Source organism: Sorex araneus, chromosome 1, assembly GCF_027595985.1.
Source record: "Sorex araneus isolate mSorAra2 chromosome 1, mSorAra2.pri, whole genome shotgun sequence".
In the NCBI taxonomy this organism is placed as follows: domain Eukaryota; kingdom Metazoa; phylum Chordata; class Mammalia; order Eulipotyphla; family Soricidae; genus Sorex; species Sorex araneus.
In genome coordinates, this window is record NC_073302.1 from 25,609,425 (window position 1) to 25,631,988 (window position 22,564).

The 22,564-nt window shown below is 51.6% G+C and overlaps 1 protein-coding gene across 4 annotated transcripts in view; it reads left to right on the plus strand.

Annotated features, from left to right (window-relative positions):
• The window catches only part of EPB41L4B (erythrocyte membrane protein band 4.1 like 4B), a 166,923-nt gene extending 146,585 nt beyond the window's left edge, over nucleotides 1-20,338 (plus strand). For 2 of the 4 annotated variants that reach the window (XM_055135459.1, XM_004600451.2), the window contains exons 22-26: nucleotides 37-111; nucleotides 7,041-7,157; nucleotides 9,207-9,275; nucleotides 14,666-14,811; nucleotides 17,640-20,338. In XM_055135459.1, the coding sequence (XP_054991434.1) occupies nucleotides 37-111; nucleotides 7,041-7,157; nucleotides 9,207-9,275; nucleotides 14,666-14,811; nucleotides 17,640-17,709 (477 nt within the window). In that variant the 3' untranslated portion in view covers nucleotides 17,710-20,338. The remainder of the gene's footprint in view (nucleotides 1-36; nucleotides 112-7,040; nucleotides 7,158-9,206; nucleotides 9,276-14,665; nucleotides 14,812-17,639) is intronic. The other 2 variants (XM_055135472.1, XM_055135479.1) reach the window with 2 other exon arrangements.
• Nucleotides 20,339-22,564: the final 2,226 nt, after the last annotated feature.

Below are 22,564 nucleotides of genomic sequence, written 5' to 3' on the forward strand. Positions count from 1 at the left end.
CACCGCTGTAACCCCGGTGTCTGCCTGCCTTCGCAGAGCCCCCCTCGAGGAGGTGCCTTTACTCTGGAGCCCGGCGATCTCCTGATGGACTTCACGGAGGCCACCCCTCTGGTAAACGTCCCATTTTCTAACTCCAGAAACCCACGGGCCCCAGAGACCGCTGGGCAGTGGGACCCCCGGACGAGGCAGGCCTCTGCGCTCCCCCCGCTCACAGCCCGGGGGGACTCTGCTTTCGCCCCACCCCGAAAGTCCAGGTCCTGGGGCTTCCCTCCCCCATCCCCTCCTTGGGGTCTCGCTCCTCGAGGGGATCTGCAGGGCCCCCCCCCTCCTGCTGCTGCTCTCTGGGTGCTGGCTGGGTGCGGGGAGCTCTGTGGCGTTTGAGTCTTGGCTGCGTCATGGCTGGGCTGTACCCGCATTACCCATCCATGGGGCGCCTCTTGCTTCAGCTTCCCACGGCAGGGGGGTTGTGGGGGGCTCTGGGCTGGAGCGCGGACTCTCAGGCCCCTTCTGCTGCCCACTGTGCTCCATCCTTTGCCTGTAGGCCTCCCCTTCGGGGTGGTGGTCTTGGCAGCACCCCTGCGTCCCCCGCCAGTGAGAAGTTTTTCAGGCCAGAGCTCTAAGGAGGGGTCCGGCAGCGTGTAGAGCAGGCAGACCAGCTGCCCTCCCTCCTCTCTTCTCCCTGAAGGCCTCGATGGCCCCTGCCCCACGATGACATTGTTTGTCCTAGGAGGGCGGGGAAGGGAGACAGGGACAGCAAGAGGGGTGGAGAAAAAGAGAAGAAAGCAGAGCCAGCACACCCCAAAGTATAGACGCTACAGCATCCACGTGAGCAAGGAATTCTTCATGTTATTCGATGACACAGACTTGGATGTGTCATTGGGGTTTGAATCAGCCTAATACCCTGGTGTACCTAAGCATCAATCAAGGCCCGCACCTTTGGCATGTGAGCCAAAATGTGACCAAATCAAAAAAATGCATCACGAGCATTTCCCGAGTACTCAGCTACTTGGCCTTGGCCACAGTCTGGGAGCAGAGGGACAGAGGAGGACGGAGGGGAGTCGGGGGGGACCCACCCCAGACCAGTGAGATTCAGAAGTGAGCATCATTTGGACCTGTGGCTTAGAGGAGGGGACAGGGGTAGGTTTTGGAGATGGGACAAGTGAGCCCAAGGCTATCCAGGCGTTAGGGACAGCCCCATTCCTGCTTCTGCTGGCAGAGAGCAGATCTTTGGGGCATCACCGTGGGGCACAGCACGAACAGCCTGGGTAAGAGCTGGCAGTGAGTGACACTCTGCTCCGTGGCCCTTCCCAGTCCTGCCCTTCCCACGTTCACGTACATCAGGGGTTAGGGGCTGGAGTGATAGCACAGCGGGTAGGGTGTCTGCCTTGCACACGGCCAACCCGGGTTCGATCCCTGGCATCCCGTATGGTCCCCCGAGCATCTCCAGGAGTAACTTTTGAGTGCAGAGCCAGGAGTAACCCCTGAGCATCATCAGGTGTGACCCAAAAAGTGAAAACAACAAAAACCACGAGTGATTTCCAACTCAGTGTTGGGGGGTGGGGGTTGGGGGGTGGGGGGTCATTCCAGCAGTGCTTGGGGTTCTGTGCGGTGCCTGGGTTCAACCTGGGCTTCTGCATACAACGCCAGCACTCAGCCCTTTGAACCCTTCCCCAGTCCCTAGCACCGTTAACTCACGGCCTTCCCCTGTGACGCGTCGCCAGGCTGGCTCACAGATGCGGGGGGCCCTTTCCTGCCTTTCACCAAGAGTCACCCAGAAACCCAGGATCTTTCTGCATCACCTTGTCCCCACCCCCCTTCCCATGGAAGGGACACATGAGCGCCAGGGTAGGCAGCCCCATGGGTACTGAGCAAGATCTAGCACCCAAGTCTCTTGACTCCTTCTTAGCTGCTCTTTGTAGCGAGGGGGGGAGGGGTTCAAAGCTGCCTCCTCTGCAGGCCTCTTGCCACTCTGGCACTGAGCAGTGGGTGCCTGGTGGAGGGGCTGTGTGTCAGGGACACCCCTGCCCCTAAGATTGGGAAGGTTTCCCAGGTGGGCATGGGGGAAGAGACGGTGAATTGGCAAGCTGGGCCCGCTGCGCCTTTAGGATCCTTAGCGAGCACCCAACAGAGATTTTCCATCCTCGTGAGGTGAGGGTTGGGGTGCGCAGCAACCTGCAGACATCCAGTATCAGGGATAGCCCAAGCATGCAGGAGAGCAGAGAGGGAGGAAGCCACGATCTGGGCGCCGGGTGCCAGCAGGAACATGAGTGGGCAGCAGTCTCTCTCTCTGTGGGAAGCCCTAGCGCAATCCCCAGGCTGCTCAGATCCGGTGCAGTTAGTGCCCAAAGAGCCACGTAAGCAGTGGCAGCAACTGTGAGTCGTGGGGCAGTGAAGGTGTCCCGCTGCCAGGGTTTTAAAGAGTAGGAGGGGCCAGAGAGGTAGTACAGTGGGTAGGGTGCTTGCCTCACAGATAGCTGGCCCAAGGTCTATCCTCGGCATCCCCAGCACAGAGCACAGAGCTGGGAGATAAGTCCTGAGAACCACTGGGCATGGCCCAAAAACAAAAATTAAACATAAAAATAAAACAAGTAGGAGTAAGCATTTGCTAAGTGAAGGAAGTAGACCGGAGCGTTCTGGTTCTGTGCGAAAGCAACAGCCATGAGCAAAATTCTAAATTCTTTATTCTACTGTTTGTTTGTTGTTTGTTTGTGTGTGTCACACCTGGCGATGCACAGGGGTTACTCCTGGCTCTGCGCTCAGGAATTACTCCTGGCGGTACTAAGGGGATCATAGGAGATGCTGGGATTCAACCCGGGTTGACCGCATGCAAGGAAAATGCCCTACCCGCTGTGCTATCACTCCAGCCCCATAAATTCTAAATTCTAAAGGAATCAGAGGCCCTGAAAACTGAGGTTAATTAAAATATATATATACATGTTAGTTGGACCAGGAGTGACGGGGTTCCCTTCTAAAGCCACCGAAGTCTCTGTCAATTTTGTCAACCCTGGGGTCTTTTCTGTTTGTTTGGGGCGGGGGCCACAGCCAGCTCTGCTCAGGCCTTATCCTGACTCTGCTGCACTCAAGAATCGCTTCGGGTGGTGTGTTCCGGGGACCCTCTATGGTGCCGGGGTCCAACCTAGACCGGCAGCACCCTCCCCGCTGGATGATGGCTCTGGTGCGTGTGTCTTTCTTTGAGCACGACGGACATTGATGGGAGAGGAAGCAGCACCCAGCTTCAGCCCAGGTCCCCGCTGGGAGGGGCAGATACCTGCCGCTGGACTGTCCAGCCTCTGCTTGCACCTTTCCATGGCCAGGGAGCCCCCCTCACCCCCACAGCGGGCATCTCTTGGGGAGGAGGGTGGCGGGCTGTGACTCCGCTGCTGCCCTGCCCCAGCAGGGGGCCCCCTCACGTCCTGCCACTGTCTGATCTCAGCGGCACGCGTCACAGCTGAGTTTACGTGAACCCCTGTTCTCAGGAGGAAGCCCCCCTTCTTGCTTGTGTGCAGCGAGGCAGGAGGGCACCATTCCCGGGACCCCAGGCTTTCCCCTTCATGCCCCTGAGGACCCAGTGTCTTGTGGCTGCCGGGGGAGCCGAGCCAGGAGCTCATCAGGCCGCCCGGCTCTCCCGGGTCTGTGTGTCTCTCTCCCCCTCACCTCGGCTGCCCCCCCAGCCCCAGAGCCGGGCAGTCTCTGCCCTCCATGCTGGGGTGACTGAGGAGTGGCGTGACTGTGTCTCTGAGGCCAGCTGAGCAGGGACAGACATAGGGGCCGGGGTTGCCTTAGATTCCTAGAGCCCGTTGGCGGAGGCCGGGACCGAGGGCTGGAGCGGGCCGAGCTATGTGTGTGTGTGTGTGTGCAGACGGCACCATCCCCACAAAGCACTTCAGAGCAGCTCTCCCCCTGACAGCTCCGGCCTGAGTGACCCAGGCCCGCCCAGGGCCCCAGTGGCTTCCCCAGCACAGGGCACAAACCCCGGGCCGAGTGTCTGCGAGATGGAGCGGGCTCCTTGCTGCGCCTGGAACCCCTCTCGCCCCTGGGCCCCTCCCATCCTCAGACCCTCTGCAGAAACATCTTCAGCCCTGCTCCTGCTCCCAGATCACTCCTTCTCAGCGTCTCCAACTCTTTTATTTCCCAGAGCTCAGCAGCGCCCCGGGGTTCGAAAAAAGGCAAGCCAAGGGCCGGAGTGACAGCACAGCGGGGAGGGCATTTGCCTTGCACGCGGCTGACCCGAGTTCAATCCCCAGCATCCCATATGGTCCCCCAAGCACCGCCAGGAGTAATTCCTGAGGGCATGAGCCAGGAGTAACCGTTGAGCATCGCTGGGTGTGACCTGAAAAGCAAAAAGCAAACGATTAAAAAATAATAATAAAGCCAAGCCAAGTGGGGAGGCAGCACCCCCTCTTCTCGGGGGTGTGAGGGAGAGGCCATGGGCGGGCGTGCTGGTACTGCTGTGGGGTGGTCGCTGGAAGGCAGCACCTTTTGACACCCTGAGTATGCCTCTCCCACCCTCACCGCTCACACCACCACACAACCTGCCTCCTGCATTCTTTGGCTTTTTCTGAGGCTGAGGCACATGGTCTTCCCTGAGCCCCCCACCCCCACCCCCGACATCCTGAACCACTCTCCCAGCTGCATCCCAGAGGCAGTGAGAACCCAGGACAGTTCTTCGAGTTTCTGGGACAGGGTGGGGACTGGTTGTATGGAGTCCGGACCCTCCACCTGTCTCCAGAGCTCGCCTGAGCATGAGAACCCAGGCGATCAGCCTCTCCGCATCTCAGGGCTGGAGCTTGTGTTCTCTGGAGCACAGGGACATGGGCTGGGGGGGTGTCTGTCTAGCGGGTGGGCTCTTTTATTTGCCACCATCTGGGGTGTCCCTGTCGGGAGGCCGGGAGTCACTGCCCTCCTGGGGAGGAAAATCTCTGTTTGCTGCACGCACACCCCCCAGCCCTCCCACCCTGTCCCCAGCCCTACCAGAAGACACCAGTCCTTTCCTTTCTTTAATCCCTGGTTCCCGGAGGAGGAGTGCGGGACCCCGCTGCACAGCCTCCCCAGTGGACACCCGCCTCCCTTCTCCCCTGCCTCTACTCCCCTCCCCTCAGTCTCCTGACCTGGCATCGGAGGCTTACGTGCTTCCATCATGATCTCTCTAAGCCAGTGTGTGTCTGTCCACACATGCGCGCGCGCGTGTGCGCGCACACACACACACACACACACACACACACACGAGTCATTCTGAAGTGCTAAAGTCAGTAGAACCTAGCTGTCCAAATATGAAAGAGGCCCAAGGAGGAAAGGAAATACCAAGATAAATAAAAATAAATTATATGTACATATTTTTTACTCCGTTAGACTTGGAGGTTAACCTTGGTGACCAGCTGTGGCTTCCAGGCAGAATGACGTGTTATTTTTGTTTTTTGTTTTTGGCCACGTATTGCCAGATTTTATTTGCATCCAAAATGCACATTACATGGCTGCTCTTCTCTGCAGAGGCAAAGGCCCTGTGGCCAGGGATCCTGATAAGAATGACAGAGCCTGATGGCAGACAGAGGCTCACTTCACACTGGTGTGGGAACCCCTCTCCCTCGGCAGAGCATTTATCCTGAGAATCGGCTCAGTGGGCTTGGGCGGAGAGATGGCCACCCGTGACCGTGGCTGACGGACCGGAACCCCTCTGTTTCTGAGGGAGGGACTTAGAAATAGAAACCACCTTGGAGGAGGGCTGGGGATTATCTAGAACCTTGGTCTTGGCCTTGGCAAATGCAGTGTCTGCGTTGCAACATGACATCAGGTCACTGGGAGAGCTGTCATGAGATAAGGATTGTCAGACCCTGTGGAAAGTGTCCCCGGCTTCCCAACGGTGAAGAGCGTGGACGTCAGTTTAGAGAGGGAAGGCAGGCCTGTGAGTTCCTTGAAGAGTTTTCAGGGACCAGAGCGATAATACAGCGGGTAGAGCATTTGCCTTACTCACGGCCGACCCAGGTTCAATCCCTGGCATCCCATATGCCCCACCCCCAGCACCCTCAGGAGTAATTCCTGAGCGCAGAGCCAGGAGTCACCCCTGAGCATCGCTGGGTGTGACCCAAGAAGCAAACGAAAAAGAAGCAGCATTTCCAGTGAAACAGCCCGGAGGCTCTGCTTTATTTACGAGGGCAGGATGATGCCAAACTCATGAAGGGGACCCTCGGGAACTCCAGGAAGCATGTGTTTATTGTCCGCAGTGAATCACCCCCTCTCCAAAACTCAGACTAACCCTGTCAGTGGCCCCATCGCTAACACCAGAACATCCTCCGCCATCCTCATCTTCACTCCTGCCAGCCCTTGCTCCCCTGCCTGGTGCCTGGCACTGTGGAGGGCTGAGACGGGGGAGCTGGCATCTTCACCCCGGGCTGAGTCTCTTCCGATCACGCAGCTGGACACCCCGGTGCCAGCCCAAGGCCTGGACGATGAGGGGGTGCAGGCATGGGAGGCTGGGCCAGTGTGTTTTCAGCAAAGTATGGCAGGATAAATCCCAACCTTGCATCCTAGACATCTCTGCTGCAGCACTGTTCATGTGGCACCTTGTAGGCCCCAATTCAGTGGATGGGAGGCATGGAAGGTCGGCACTCCTCATACTACCCCCCACCCCCGTGGCCATCATTCATTCATCATGGCTGTCTTCCGGCTTGGCCTGGACCACGCTTCCCAAGTCTCCACAGCATGCCAGGCCTGTGCCGGAGAGGGGCCCCGACCTGCCAGCTCCCCCTCCTCCTCCTCCTCTGCCTCTTCCTCCTCCCTGTGGCCTTGGATCTAATCACGGAGACAGATTGTGCAGAGGAGCCCAGGCCGAGAGCAGAGGGAGGCGGGAGGGACTTCAGTCATGGGTGAGAATCTGGGAGCAGCCGGGGGTGAGGCTGGCCCGAGAGCAGCTTGGCGGGCCCGGCCGTGTTGACAGATCCGTCTTGCACTGTGCTATCTCTCTCTCCTCTCCCTCCCTTATCTCCTCTTCCTCCCCCCCTGTCTCACCACCTCCTCCTCCCCTTCTCTCCTCTCCTCGTGAGCAGGCAGAGCCCGCCAGCGCCCCCTACTGTGCCCACTCTCGCTGTTCTCCTCCACTCTCTCTCCCCATGAAGGAAGAGACCACTGGAGTTTGCATGCACCCTCCAATCAAAACGAGGCTGGTAGGTACCCCCCCCTGGCAGGGAGAGGGGCCTGGCCAGGAGAGGTGAGGCGTGGGGGGCAGGAAGCCACCTGGTGTCGGCCCCAGGGGGATCCACACGCGAGACCTCCAAGGAGAGGACCCACACAGGAGGATGCCAGGGTGGAGACCTGGGCAGCCAACCTGGGACACCAGGGCCACGGGCCCGCCCCGACGCCTCTGGGTCTCGAGACCTAGAGCAGGAAGAAGTTGTGCTCCCGAAGTTTTGACCTGCATGGGCAATTTTTTTCCAGAGAGAAAAATCTTAGCCACATTCCTATTGAGGGGGGAAAAAAAGACTTGCGACACCTATTCGAGTATTCGAACTAAGGAAAGGAATCGCCCTGCCACTCAGCATTGCATTTTCTTCCACGTTTGTGCATGTTTCCTTCTCATCCACATTCACATGCCTTCTGAAGCATCCCCCCCCCCCCCCCGCCGTCCTCCCGGGCCCGGGAGCTTCTCCCAGTTTTCTCTTGTCTGTGATCCATCCTTTCCATCTCCCGACTAAATTTTCTACGACTGTCCGTGCTCTGTCCAGTGAACGTTCCCCTGAGTCCCTCACACATGCTTGACTGCAGGACCCATGCTTTGTTTCTGGTTTGGCTCCCTCGGGGTGGGGGGGAGGATGGGGGGGCGGGGATTCAGAGAAATGGCTTTCACAGCTTAGACTCCACCCTTCCGGGTTCACTATCCACAGGCAGGGCCCCCCCCGCCCCCCCCCCCCCCCCCCCCCCCCCCGCCCAGGAGGAACCAGTGCACTGACCCATCATAACCACAGAGGGCCCTGGCGAGTACCTTTCTCCTTCGAGAAGTCTCTGGAGCTACCAACTTCCTCTTTTCTGGAATAGTGATCCTAATCCCTTTCCTCCTGTCTCCAGGAATTCTCCCTTCACCGGGAGGTCCACCTTGGACCATCAAGGCCAGGAGGAGATGTACCATGAGGCATTGCCGTGTGGTGGGAGGGCCTGACCAGCCCCCCGCCATGGTAGTTTGAGTCCCCTTCTGGGAATGTTGAGTTGTTTTTAAAGTGATCAGAGCGAGTGTGGGGAAAGGGTGCGGGCTTGGATGTTTGTGGAGCTTTGCCCCACCTGCCAGCAGACCTCAGCAGGCCTGCCTGTCGCCCCCATTCGCGTAACTCAGGGGTGCCAGGGGGCTCTGCCAGCTGCACAGTTGCAGATCCACAGGCAGGAGCCCGAGGCACATGAGCCTGAGGGACCCGGGGGTCCTGGCTGACTGTGGCCTGGTGGCAGGTGGCACTGGGCAGCTCCCCATGGGGGTACAGACGGATGCGCACCCCCCGCCCCGGGGGCTCCTGACAAAGCAAGAGTCCGGCTCGGCCTTCCCCTGTCGCCTTCTGGAGGCCCACGGGCAGGAAGGGGAGCTACGCCACTGCAGGCACCTGCCCCTCCTGGTGCTGCATCGCCCCGCTGCCTCCAGCCCTGGCCTCTGCCGCAGTCGGCCCCACAGGGGGGACTTCCCCAAACACCACAGTGTCGGGATTTTCACCAGTGGGGCTCCCCCCCCCCATGCTTCCCTCTGCCCACCCACCAGAGTGAACGGATGGTGAAAGTGTTCTAGCCGGATGGGTCCTGGCAAGCCAGCCATAGCGATGGGTGGGGCTCTAGAATGGGACCTCTCGGGTCAGCCTGGCCGCCCGGCTTTGCCTTGTCCACCCCCATCATGACCGTTGACGGATCGGGCTGTGCACAGACGCCCAGCAGGACGGAAGGCCCTGGCAGGCCTCGGTTGGAGGGAGTTCCAGGCGGAGTAAGGGTGGGGTGTGCTCCATGCTCGAGGCCTAGCCTGTGATCCGGGCTGTGTCCTGGCCCTGCAGGACCACGGGGGCTATGGAAACGCCCAGGGGTGCCACTTCTGAGAGCCCCTCAGTGTGTACCGGCCGTGACAGCTCTGCCGGCTCCCCGGAACCCCTCGGCTCGGCTTTCGGAAGTGCTGCCGTCAGTTGCCAGCCCCTGTTATCTAATCTGGAAGTGACTCTTGTCTTTCTCCCCTCCTTTTTTTTATTTTGAAGATAAAAACATTCCCAGCTGATACAGTGACCCCGTTTCCTGAACCTTTCATCACAGGGCCACAGTTTACTGTAAGTAAACCCGGAGGACAGATGTGTGTTTGAAAGCATTGTTCCCGCTAAGGCTGCTTTTGCCTTACCATGAGCTTGGGGGGCTGAGAGGGGGGCGTTGGAGGGGGGCAGGGGTTGGGGTACCCCCTTCTAGAGCTCTTTCACATAATTGAGGTGAGTTTCACGACACAAAAGTCGATAGTTCAAAGTGAGTATTCAGGGCTGGAGCACAGAGGGTAAGGCATTTGCCTTTCACGTGGTCGACCCCGGTTCGATTCCCAGCATCCCATAGGGTTCCCCGAGCACCGCTAGGAGTAATTCCTGAGTGCATACCCAGGAGTAACCCCTGAGCATCACCGGGTGTGACCTAAAAAGCAAAAAAAAACAAAAAAATGAAAGTGAGTATTAAGTGACATTTAGTGCATAAGTAACACTCCACCTCTCTCTAGTTCCTAATATTTTTGTTCCCTCAGAGGAAGCCCTGCACCCATTAACTAGCATCCCCCTACTTCCTCCCTCCCTCGGGTCCCTGGCAACCTCCCATCTGCCTCCTGTAACTATGGATTTACCAATTCAGATATTTCATATAAACAGAATCATAAAATATGTGACCTCATCTCCCTCACTTCTTCCCTACAGCATAATGATTTATACTGGGAGGTTGGTGTGTTTGAGGGGTCACACCCAGTGGTGCTTGGGGGCTACTCCTAGTGCACTGCTGGAGGGGTTTACTCCTTGCCGTGCACTGCTGGGGGTTGAACCCCTGGCTCCCGTCTGCGAAGCCAGCTCCTTGAGCTGTACTCTCAGCCCGATATAACGTTCTTGAGACTCTTTTTGAGGCCTTGCCCATTGTGGCATGTATCTGTTTTCATTTCTTTTTTCTAGAGGAATGTGATTGCATGTGGATACCCCACTTTTTGTGCCCTTTCACTTACTGCTGGGTACTGCCCCCCAATACACCTTTTGCCAGTTGCGGATAATGCCACTGACAAGAGACAGGTCCACATATATTTGGTGAGTCCGATGAATCTGAGTTGGATGTTGGATGGTGATGTGATGTGATTTTAGCTCACTTCACCACGTGGAGCCACGAATCTGTTCTTGTTTTGTTTCTTTATTGGTGGGTGAGGTTGGGCAAGATAGAGGAAGTAAGGCATGTCAGCGCCGACTCCTAGCTCAGGAGATCTCCTGACAGTGGTGGGGATCAAACCTGGGTCAGCCGCAGGCAAAGGAAATACCTTCCCCCTGTATTATCTCTTTGTACCCCTCCTCTTATTTAAAGTGGAAACAGTAATAAGAAGGCCCTCATCATATACTGGTAGAGCCGAGGATCAAAAGAGATGGAGACTTGGAAGTACTTTCCCAACCACAGAACATTCCACAAATGTCAGCAGTTATTCCTCAGGCTGGAAGGTCAGAGTGCTAGAATTAACAAAATTAATTGGGGTAGTCATTGGCTATCGACTTCCCATTTCCACCTCTCAGGGTGCCACTGAATAGCTTATTCAAATGCTGCAAAGGCGTTCATATGTGTTTCAGTGGGGCCGGAGTAATAGCACAGTAGAGAGGGCGGTTGCTTTGCACGCAGCCAACCTGGGTTCAGTCCCTGGCATCCCATGTGGTCACCTGAGCACTGCCAGGAGTCATTCCTGAGTGAAGAGCCAGGAGTGACCCTTGAGCATCGCAGGGTATGACCCCAAAAGAAACAAAACAAAACAAAAACATGTTTCAGCATTGTTATTTCCTCATCCACAAAAAGAGTCTGATTATTTTCCGACCCATTCTCCCCTGCTCCAGGATCTTTAGATAAAAGCTTCTGGAGAAGTTCAGGACACAGGACATAGAAGTAGGGGGTCCAGAGCAACCCCTTCTCTCTCCCCTCATCTTCTGCTCCTCCTAAGGATCAGACCTGGCAATTCCTAGAACCCGTGCACCCTATGGCACTTTCTAAAGGATTTCCTGCCTGCTTAGAGATTCTCCAAGGTGGGCTGTGGGTGACTGAGGATTGTCAAAGTAAAGGCTTATGAGCTGGCCCATAGCTACCACCTGGCTTTAGCCGTTTAGAGAGGGAGGGAGGGAGCCCTGGCTGACGCAGAAGAAGAAATAGGTTTCTAGAATGTTCCTTTCTAGGATCATGGGTCTCAGCACCTGCATTTCAAGAATAGGGGTTAGGGGCTGGAGCGATAGCACAGCGGGTAAGGTGTTTGCCTTGCACGCAGCCAACTCGGGTTCAATTCCCAGCATCACATAGGGTCCCACCGAGCACTTCCAGGAGTAATCCCTGAGTGCAGGACCAGGAGTAACCCCTGTGCATCTCCGGGTGTGACCCCAAAAGCAAAAAAAAATAAATAAAGAAGGACAGGGGTTAGGAAGCTAGCTCTGCTAGCAAAGGCCTGGAGCACATACCTGGAAGGTGGGAGCCCTGAGTTCCATCCCATATTGGCCCCTGAGCATTGCTGAGGGAAGCCCTGAGGCCACTGAGCCTGACCAGCACTGCATCGAGGGGCCGTTGCATTGAACTGACTGGCCTGGTGGCCTAGCATTGGAAGAGTGTCCCCCTGAGCATTGCTTAGGTGACTCCTCATGCCACCCTGCAAATAAAGAACCGGAGGGCAAAGACACAGGGACTGGGCCAGACCGTGCAGTGCTACTGTCCAGATATCCACCAGGCCCTGCAGTTGTACTTGCACACGCTCCCCAGCTGGAAATGATGCTTCCCTGGTCCTCAGCTGGCCACGGTGGACCCTCTGGCCTTCCGCCAGCCACAGCAGAACCACGCTACACCCAGGGAAGCCCTTTCTGAAGGTCTGGGGCCCGGAGCAAGCAGAAACTGCACGGGGAGTGTTTAAAACTGAGCCAGGAGACTGGAGGACAGCTGGAGCAGGCAGAGGGAACAGCAGGAACCACAGCGTGGGCCAGCAGGCGTTATCCCACTCTTCAAGGGACTGGGAAGAAAGCCAGGTGACTTGAATGTAGGGCCCAGGGGCGTGGGGCTGGGCGTGGGAGGAAGGGGAGGAAGGCAGAGACAAACCTGGAAGGGTCAAAGCAGTCTGATCTGTGTCCAGGAAGCCTGGGCAGGCCTTCCGGTCAGGGGGTGGGGAGGAGGTCGGAGGCGGCCCAGATGCAGTTAGAGACGTTCCGTGGGAAGTCAGCTGGAGAGTGACTGGGGCCAGATGGAGTGGATGTGGGGCGAGAGTCTGGAACTGTCACCCAGAAGTTCCAGGCAGAGAGGGCAGAGAGCTTGCCTCAGCAGTAGAGAGAGGTGCGTATGCAGGGGGCTTTTTTAGGAAGAGGGCGAGGACCTGGGTAGGAGAAGAAGGAGTGAGCAGAGATGCCTTTCCAAGGTCTCACTGGCAGGTCTCACCTGCTGGATGGACCAAAGGCAGGAAATCTGGAAGAAGTCGGGATGGGGGTGGTGGTGGAGAGAGTGCCGGGTTTATGGCATTTGCTCTGCATGCAGGGGACCCCCAGTTCAAGCCCTGAGCACTGCCAGGAGTGAACCCTAAGCACAGAGCAGGAAGTAAGCCCTGAGTACAAGCCCGACCCCTCCCACCCCATAACCACCACCAGCAAAAGTCTGGATTAGAAGTAAAGAGTTTGCATCTGGGCAGGATGTGTTGAAAATGCCTTTGAAATCTCCAGATGGAAGCAAAAAATGAGTAGTTGGATCTCCAAGGTTGACACTTGGGAGCAAGGGCTGCTCCGGAGAGACTAATTAGGGAGTTACTGACAGCCTTCTAATTAAAAGATGGCACTCAGGGCTGAGATTTAATAACGTTAGCAATTTTCACTGCTTCTCCAAGGTCATTCTGAAATGAAGCTGGCTTTTTTTTTTTCTCTCTTCTTTCTTCTTTCCATTTTAAGCTCATGTCAGTGAAGAACACAATGACTGCTAATACAGTTTGGTGCCACCGCTTAGATTTATGCTGTCTCTGGCCCTTTTATGTCCCTTTCCCTTTGTAGGATCAATGTCATTTTTAAATTATTTTTCCAGAAAGAATAAAAAATAGCATCAAAAGCCTAGCCTCCACTCACTTCACTGGGGAACAAAATATTGCTTCCCCCAGCTCTTGTATCAGGAAGGAAAAGCTAAAGCATACATTTAAATGATGCACTGTGGGCCGAAAAGAAAGTATAGCTAGTAGGGAACTCGTCTTGCATGTAGCTAATCCTGGTTCTATCTTCAGCATGCCATGTGGTTCTCCAAGCTCTCCTAAGTGTGATTTCTGAGCTTTGGAGCTATATTATACCCTGAGCACTGTCGCATGTGGCTCAAAATCCAAAATAATAATAACAATAATAGAATTATTATTTTTACCAGTAATACTAATTATTATTATTATTAAAGGGTATTAAGAGTATACACAGGGGAAAGTACTATGAAAATTCACAGTAACAGCATTAAGATATTATGAAATTTCCCCATGTATCTTATACAGATTCCAAGTTTTCTTTGTGAAAGTATCTATCATACTTTATAATGAAAACAGCAGCAGCTAAGTGTCCTCTCCAAATGGGGTGAACACCAGACTGATAATTCTCAGTCTGATCCTTTTAGTGTGTATCAGAATTATCGGAAAGTTGAACTTCATACCCAGACAGTCTGGTTTTCAAGACTTTGGATGAGAGTGAGAATTTTCATTTTTACCAAGTTTCAAAATCATGCTGTTATCAGTGGCCCAGGGGCCATAGTCACAGCTGCAGGGATGAAAAGCACCAGTTATGGAGTCAGCTAATCCTAGTCCTGAATGCCAGAACCTTCCCACTTATTCCCCCTGTGGTTGGGGGAAGATTACTTGGCCTCGCTAAGCTTCGTTTTCCATAAGAATCAATTCTGAGATGTGTACTCTTTCACCTTGTAACATCTCATAGAATGTTCATTACTATTGTGAGCGTGACCAAGACGATGTGCACATTTTTCTTTATCCCTGACTCATACAAAAAAAAGAGGTGCCTCTTTCTGTGGATGCTAAGACATGAAGAAGGATAATCTCTACCTGCAGTGATGGTCAAGATGCAATGTGCTTAGCCTCGGGTCTGGCACACAGTAGAATCATTTAATAAATGGCAATTGATTTTTGCCTGCACGGTGAGGTGTGGGCAGCAGCTGACAATGGGAAAATGGAACCCAAATTGAGATTGATTTCCTCCTTTGTTTTCTCCTGGGGGATGGAGAAGCGGGGAAGCTCCTGAGCAGCTCGGGCCAGCCCAGCCAGCAGGTCAGCATGAGGGCCTGGGAGTGCCAAATGTCTCGGGCCCTGTAGAACAGGGCGGGGGGCGGGGGGACAAGAGCTGTCCCGGCCAAACCAGGCATCCCTGGGGGCTTCCAAGACTGCACCCGGAGGTGCTCAGGGATCCCATGCTGAACTGTCTCCTGGCCCCTGACTCCCTCCTCTGTGTTGCCTCCCCAGGCCGACTTTAGAGACAGTAAGTTACCATGCTGTCCCGGCCAGTCTTCCCCACTGATTCCAGCCGCGACCCTGAGGCCTTTGGCAGAGACTGTGTCCACAGTGCAGACCATCTACGGCACACGGAAGCCCGTCTCTCTGGCCGCCAGGTCAGTCCCATCAGCAGGTGCTGGCAGGTAACTGGCGACAGACAAAGCAGCCCCAGGTTCGAGGTGCATTATGCTGGTGACAATCTGCCCTCTCCTGCACACTGTCATTCACGTATGTGGCTTTTATTGAAATGACAATGACTAGGCAAGGGACCAGGTGATGCAGAGTGAGCCAAACAGATGAAAGTCCCACCTTCATGCATTTATGGAGTTTACAGTTTAGCGTTGGAGAGTGGAGAGGCAGGCATTAGACAAAAGTGTGTGTGTATGTGTGCATGTGCATGCGTGCGTGTGTGTGCGCGTGTGCGTGCATGTGTGTGTGCGTGCATGTGTGTGTGCGTGCATGTGTGTGTGCGTGTGTGTGTGTGTCTGTGTGTGTGTGTCTGTGTCTGTGTGTGTGTGAGTAATACAGTGACATGTGCTAGGGAGAAGACCAAACCCATGAAGGGCAACAGTGGGTGCTGGGGGATGGCCTCATTGAGAAGTCATTGAAGCAGAGATCTGAGGGTGGTGAGCGAGAAAGCCCGGGCTATTTGGGGAAAAAATCTGCCGCTGGAGGAAACGGCGAGTACAAAGCCTTCCCAGCCAGAGCATGTTGGAGCCAGATTGTGTAGGGCCGTATTGGCCGTAGTAGAAAGCTTTCATTCCTACCCAGAATGAGACGATTTTAAAACTTGGCTGGTGGCCTGAAAGATGTGTACCTCCTTCTCATGTGTGCGTAAAGGTGTGTCGGCTTCATCAGGGACAGATTCTGTGGACATAGAACCATATAACACATATACCATAAATAGGTCCACAGGTGTAATTGGACCCGAGGGCCGAGAAGTTAGAAGCCAACTCTCAAAGCCAATTTTATTGCAATTTTATTTATTCAAGTGTGTAGGGGGAGGGGCTAGAAAGATAGTATAGTGGGTAGGGCACTTGTCTTGCGCACAGCCAACCGGAGTTGGATTTCTAGCACCCCATATGGTTTCCTGAGGCCCTGCCGGGTGTGATTCCTGAGCAAAGAGCCCTGTGTACCATTGGGTATGGTCCAATACCAAATGAACAGTAAAATATGTGTGTGTGTGTGTGTGTGTGTGTACCACACCATACCATATGGTATGATATATGTAACACACATACCATATAACGCACCATACTATGATGTATACATGGTATGTATTATATATGTATATGTGTGTATATAGTATGGTATGTTCATTGTGGGGGAGGAAGCTCTGGAAGAAAGTGCATATGAAACCAATTTAAATCAGGATCTAAAGCAGTGGTTTTCACCTCGTCCATGGAATGGTGCAGGTCCACAGGTGTAAAAAGTTTGAAACTACTGATTTTTTCCCCCTCAAGACCTACAGTGTTACTGCACGCATGTACACACGCACTCTCGAGCACACACACACACACACACACACACACACACACAGAGTGTCAACATTCCCTCCACTACTGTCCCTGGCTCTTTTCTGTTTGGCTTCTGCTTGGCAGACTCAATTCTGTTGACAGAACCTTGGGGCTTGTTTTCATTAGCCAGTGTCTATTCCCTTGCTTTGTTTCTTTGTACTCAAAATACGGGTGAGATAATCTGATATTTGTCCTCCTGATTCACTTTACTTAGGAGGACACCCTCCGGTTCTATTCAAGTTGCAGTGGTCTGCAATATTGCATCTTTTCTTAGAGCTGAGTAGTATTCCATTGTGTGTAAAGGCTAGAGCCTCCTTATCCACTCATCTATTCTTGGGCACTTGGATTGTTCCTTGCATCCCTAACTCCCCCCAAACCTCACCCCATGTTGGGTTATTTTAAATAGTACTGCAGTGAACATAGATGTGCGCATGTCTTTTCAGTGTAGTGGTTTTTGTGTGTGTGCTTGGGATAAATGCCAAGGAGTGGAATTGCTGAAACCACTGATTTAAAAAAAAAAAAAACAGAAAACCACCTCTAAAAACTGGATATCTTCCCATTCATTCAAAGAATTTTAATTGAGTCTCTGTTATGCACAAGATCCCATACTAGGCTTTTGGTTTTAGAGATGAATAGTCAGTCCCCTGAAGACTAGGCCCTTAAGGAACTCTTAGCCTGGTGCAGGAAATCAAGGAATTTTCAAACAATCTCAAGTGATTGTAATGCAAGTAGATGTAATGAAAAGTGTTCTTAAAGAGCATGAAAGAGAGTCAAGAATGAGATCAAGAAAAAAAAAAAATCTGGGGTTGGGGATGAGAGATAGTACAGTGGATAAAGCGCTTGCCTTGTGTGAGGCTGGCCTGGTTTCATCCCCCAGAACCCCATGTGGTCCCCCATAAGCTGCCAGAAGCGATTCCTGAGTGCAGAGCCAGGAATAATCCCTAAACATCACTGGGTATGGCCCCAAAGCAAAAACGAAAAAGAAAAAAATCTGGGTCAGAACATTGCTGACCCATCCTGGTTTGGTGATCATCATTTTGAGTCTATGCTTTGCTCAGACTCTTACAATTTTTAAATATAGGGCCAGAGAATTAATTCAGGGGTTGTCTCTTGCCTTGCATGTGGCCAGCCCCAGTTTGATACGTGACACTGTGTATAATCCCTTGAGCACCACCCCGGGAATGATCTCTGAGCACAGAGCCAGCCAGGAGTGAGCACAGCCTGGTGTGGTCCAAAAACTTTTTAAACAAAAACAAAATGAACTTTAATAGAGAGGAAGGAAGGAAAAGAAGGGGAGAAGGGAGGAAGGGGGAAGGAAGGAAAGGAAGGAGGAAGGAAAGACCCAGAAAATGACAGTATAAAAGAACCTGTTGCAATGTGGGAGGTTTAAACTCACCATTTTGTCATTTGCTTTTTTTTTTTTCCAGTGCAGAGACACTCCGGCAGGAATTGGAGAGAGAGAAAATGATGAAAAGACTATTGATGACCGAACTGTGAAATTCTCCCCTGTTGCCTGGAGGATGGCATGGTGCCTTCTGTCCGTTTTCTTTCTTCGGGCTTCGTGTGCTCACTCTAGCACAGCATACACATGTGTGCTCTGTTCGCCAGGGTATCCATGGTTAGTCAAAGCCAGCTTCTGGCTTGAATTCAGAAAAGTTATTTTCTGTCTCCTGAGTATTAGGTTTTCTACTACTCAGTGTAACTGAGGCAGGAGTTGGTCAGCGAGGAGAAGAAAGATGGGAAAACGGGGATTCCTTTTCAGAAGTTCCTGTGTGTATACGTCAGTAACCACAGGAGTCACTTGGCATGGAATCCTTTATTATCAATCTCAACCATGTGATTTTGTATGATTGAAACTTGCACCAAGCTTTGACTGTTTTTAATGAGAGAATAATTCTTTAATGCTGTTTTTTTTTCCATTTAGACTGGTAAATACAAAGTCCTAACATTCATTTTTATTCAAACATGAGTAGATGAACTAAAAAAAAAAATGTTGCAATCACCAAGACTGAAGCAATTCAGTTCAGTCCAAGATATAATTTAACTTGTGAATTTGTTGAATACAATATTATTTGGGTTAAATAGAATTTATCATTGAACCCAAGGTAGGAAATTGTGGATCAAATCATCAAAAAATTCTTATAAGGTTAAGATGATTCAATATGCAGACTCATTTGGGTGTTCCATAAAGGGAAATTATTTCTAAAGTCGATCAATTCATGTCCTGTTGATAGAAACTTGACCAGAAGAAATTTTGCTCTCTTTTTATATAGTTTCAAGAAATGTGTTTTTAAATTTTTATTATGCACTTGAACAACTTTGCAGGAATAAAGGAACCCCCCTATTCACACACCATCCCTCTAAATCTTATTTCTCAAGCTTTCTTAATGAATATGCACATACTTTGACATATCTATTATCACTGTGTACATATTTTTTGGTTGTACTTTTCTCACCTAAAGTATCTCCACTTCTCAACACAGATTCTACTCTTGACAATTTAAACATTTTTCTATGTACTAACACAATTAATCTTATTTCTTCTCAATATTTGAGTCATTTCCAAGTGTTTCCACTCATAAATCACGCTGCTATGAATGTCTTTGTAAAAAAAAAAAGTCGTTTTCTTTGAATTCTTTCCTTTGGAATATCTCCAAAGGGGGATTTGACAAGGTTAAAGAGCATGAACTATTTTATAGCTCTTGTTTCATATTGCCAGACTGCTTTCTAGAAAGATCCAATCTCTGGGTTGGAAGGATCTTAAAGGTCATCTAATTCAACCCTCCCTCCCCTTTGGATGCTTGAATCCCCTCTACAATTTATGACGCCACCAGCAATGTATAAGCATTTCTATTTACAAATAGCTCTGCCGGTATTGAGTTTTGCCATTTTAATTTATTTTCACTAGTTTAATAGGTGTGTATAGTTGTTGAGAGATTGTTTTATTTTATTAATTGCTATCGAAGCTGAGCACTTTTCCATGTGATAATTTACTAGCTGTATTCCTTTGTGTACAAAATGTTCATCCATTTCTTATGACCACTTGTAAAGTGGAATCGATCTCGTATATTTGTATCAGAATTGTATTTTTATGTTTTATTGTATAGTTTGCTCTCCTGACCCTATATTCTTAAAACTGAATGGTGCCAATAATTTGATACTAATGATTATTTAAAAAAAAAAGTAATGCCTCATTTACTAGCATTGTTGCAAAAGGAGGCCTGTAAACAAATATTCAGATAACAGAGGATTAACCCTTTAAGTGCTGAACCTAAAAAAAAAAATTTTAATATTTTTTTGAGGGAAATCTTTCTAAAACGGATTACATAACGTCCCTGCCTTAGTCAACAGAGTATCCCGGAGAGTATTTAACCTTTTCTCACGAAGCGTCACGGTCATCATTATCACACATCAGCCCCACGTGTACCTGGGTGCGGCGCAGTGACGTCATCCATCACCGTGCGCCGGGCTCGGCTTTGCCTCTCCTGTGTAGGGCCGCTGCGCTTTGCTTGTGGATGGTCTCCTGCCCACGTGTCTGCGCTCTTGGCGAGGCCCTCTGGGGCCGATGGCAGTGTTTGGGGACCTTTTCCCCCCACGCTCCGTGACCCCGGGCTGTTCTTTCCAAACAGCTTTTTCTTCTCTGTTCCTTCTCTCTCGTGCACATGCTACACAAAACGTGTTCCTGTACAATAAGGAGGGGGGGAAGATGAGCTGTGTCTGGGCTTGTCACCTCTCGCCAGTGCAGCGCCACCTTCCCTCCGTGCCCTCCCTGCTTCTGGAGTCTGCTGCTCTTCACTCCCTGCACCCCCCCGACGGATGGAAGCAAAGCGTTTATTTGCGCAGCGAAACCGGGGAACCCCGCGTGGCTTCCACGTCGCCGGGTGGACCTGGCTTCCGAGGAGCGTGCATGGGCTTCGTGGCTGCACTTTTCAGGAGGCGCGGCGCCTCCTGCTTCTTCTTCCCCCACCCACCTCCCTCCCGCTGGGTTCACGGATGTCTCCGAAGGTTGATGTCACTGAAAGTCCGCTCACAATTAAGTTGGCTGTTGTTAACTGTGTTTGAAAAACCTAGTACCTTTGGCAGCTCACCTCTAACCAGTAAAACCAAGAGGATTCCTTCCCTTGTTTCCACGGTCGTCCTGGTTATTTGCGCTGCCTGCTGGAGTGGATGGCTGAGGGGTGGTGTGGGATCGCTGGGACCCCAGCGGGCGATGACAGTTGTGTTGGCTGGACAACATGACAGGGGCAAAAGTGAATTGGTGGCATTGCTCACCGTTCTCTATAAACCTACAACCCAAACCGCAGCACCGTAAGGGTCACACAATTATGTGTAGGGTGGAAGTGGAGCAGCCGTTTGTGGAACATCATTTTTACAAAGCAGGGGCTCCAAACTGTGGGCCACGGGCTCTTGGTGGGCAGGGGGTGGGCGGGGCCCCCCACAAGGGGCCTGGGTATCCTGAATCCACAAAATTGGCAAACTCCATGAGAAACCCTCTCATTAGATGAGTTTAAAAACAAGGTCCGGAACATTCAGAAGACCCTCCACCTATACCCTAAATGTTTAATTCCCACAACATCACAGGAACATTGTGATACTATCTTTATCATTTCTTTGCTATAGCAAAGATCACTTTTTATTATTAAAAAAGAATTTTGGTTTTGGGGCCACACAATCAGTGCTCAGGGGACACTTTCAATGTACTGGCAGCCCAAAGCATGCAAAGCATGGTTCTAGACCGTTGAGCTATCTTTCTGGTCCTCTTTTAAAAATTGAAATAGAATTTGCCATTTTAGGATTAGAGAGTTAAGGTGCTTGCCTTGCATGTGGCTGATACCCATTGGATGCCCTGTACAGCACATGGTCCCAAAAAGATTTCTAAGGGAGTAATCCTTGAGTACTTCCACTTCTGGTCCAAATCACATCCCCCACCCCCACCCCACCCAAGTCACCATTACAAAGGTAAAATTCAGTGATCTTCTGTAAATTCCAATGTTGTCTGCCATTACCACTAATTCATTACAGACCTTTCCATATTTATATAAAGAAAATTACCTACTAGGGGCTGGAGAGTATAGCAGTTAGCCTTGCATGCACCTGACTCAGGACTGATCCCTCGCACCCCATATAGTCTTTCAAGCCTAGTCAGGAATGATCCCTGAGCACTTCTAGGTATGGCCCAAGCCCTTCAAACCCAGGAAAAGAAAATGACATACTAGATAGAAGCATAAGCAAATCATCTACTAATCAGCGACAACACTGGTGTGTACGTGTGTGGTGGCGGGATGGGGGAAACAGAGGCGTTGGCAACAACAAGAAAACAAGTTGTTGTGTTAAGGCTTTGATGAGAAGAGATAATAAAGGTACTGTGTCTTTTTTTTTTTTTTTTGCTTTTATTGGGGGTCACACCCAGCGATGCACAGGAGTTACTCCTGACACATGCACTCAGAAATTACTCCTGGTGGTGCTTGGGGGACCATATGGGATGCTGGGAATCAAACCTGAGTTGGCCACATGTGAGGCAAACACCCTACCTATTGCTCCAGCCCCAGTACTGTCTTATTTCTTTAAACTTTTCATTGAATCACCATGTGAAAAGTTACAATGCTTTCAGGCTTAAGTCTCAGTCATACTATGCTCAAACACCCATCCCTTCACCAGTGCACATGTTCCACCACCAAGAACCCCAGTATACCTCCCATCCCACCCCCACCCCCCGCCTGTGTGGCTGATAATTTTCACTTTACTTTCTTTTTACTTTGATTACATTCAATATTTCAACAGAAAATTCACCATCATTATTTGAAATTTTCCCCCAACAATCAAACCTGCCAAAGAGGCATCACTTGATAATTTGTTTCCCATTGCTGAGAATGAAGAATATATGAGGCCGTGCTGTTGTGGCTGCACAGTTTTGGATTTCTGGTATTTTAGTAATTAAGTCCAGAGAAATTTCTGCCAGAAGTTGCGTCACTGCAAGCTCGTACCTCTGTTTAGTGGGCCTTATAAGATGGTGGTCGCCATGCCACTGGGAAAGGAGAGGCCGAGAAAGAAAAACCTTTCCCCTCCCGGGGCAGCATGGGGCTGTAGCTTAGTTCACAGTCTAGAGGAATTTCTGCAAGAAGCTGCTGGGTGCCGAAAGTAGTTAGTTGGCCTCCGGGATCATGGGTGTTCAGGAACGGAAGAGCAGTTCATGTGGGGCCGCTCGGGGTCACGTCTGGGCAGAGTGGCCCCAGTACTGTCTTTTTAACGTGAAATAAAATGAAACTTAGGTTTCTCTCTAAATTCTTGTTTGAGTAGCCAGCTCTTGTTTAGCCGTGGGCCTCAGGATGTTCAGAAAAAGTCCTTTGCCAGC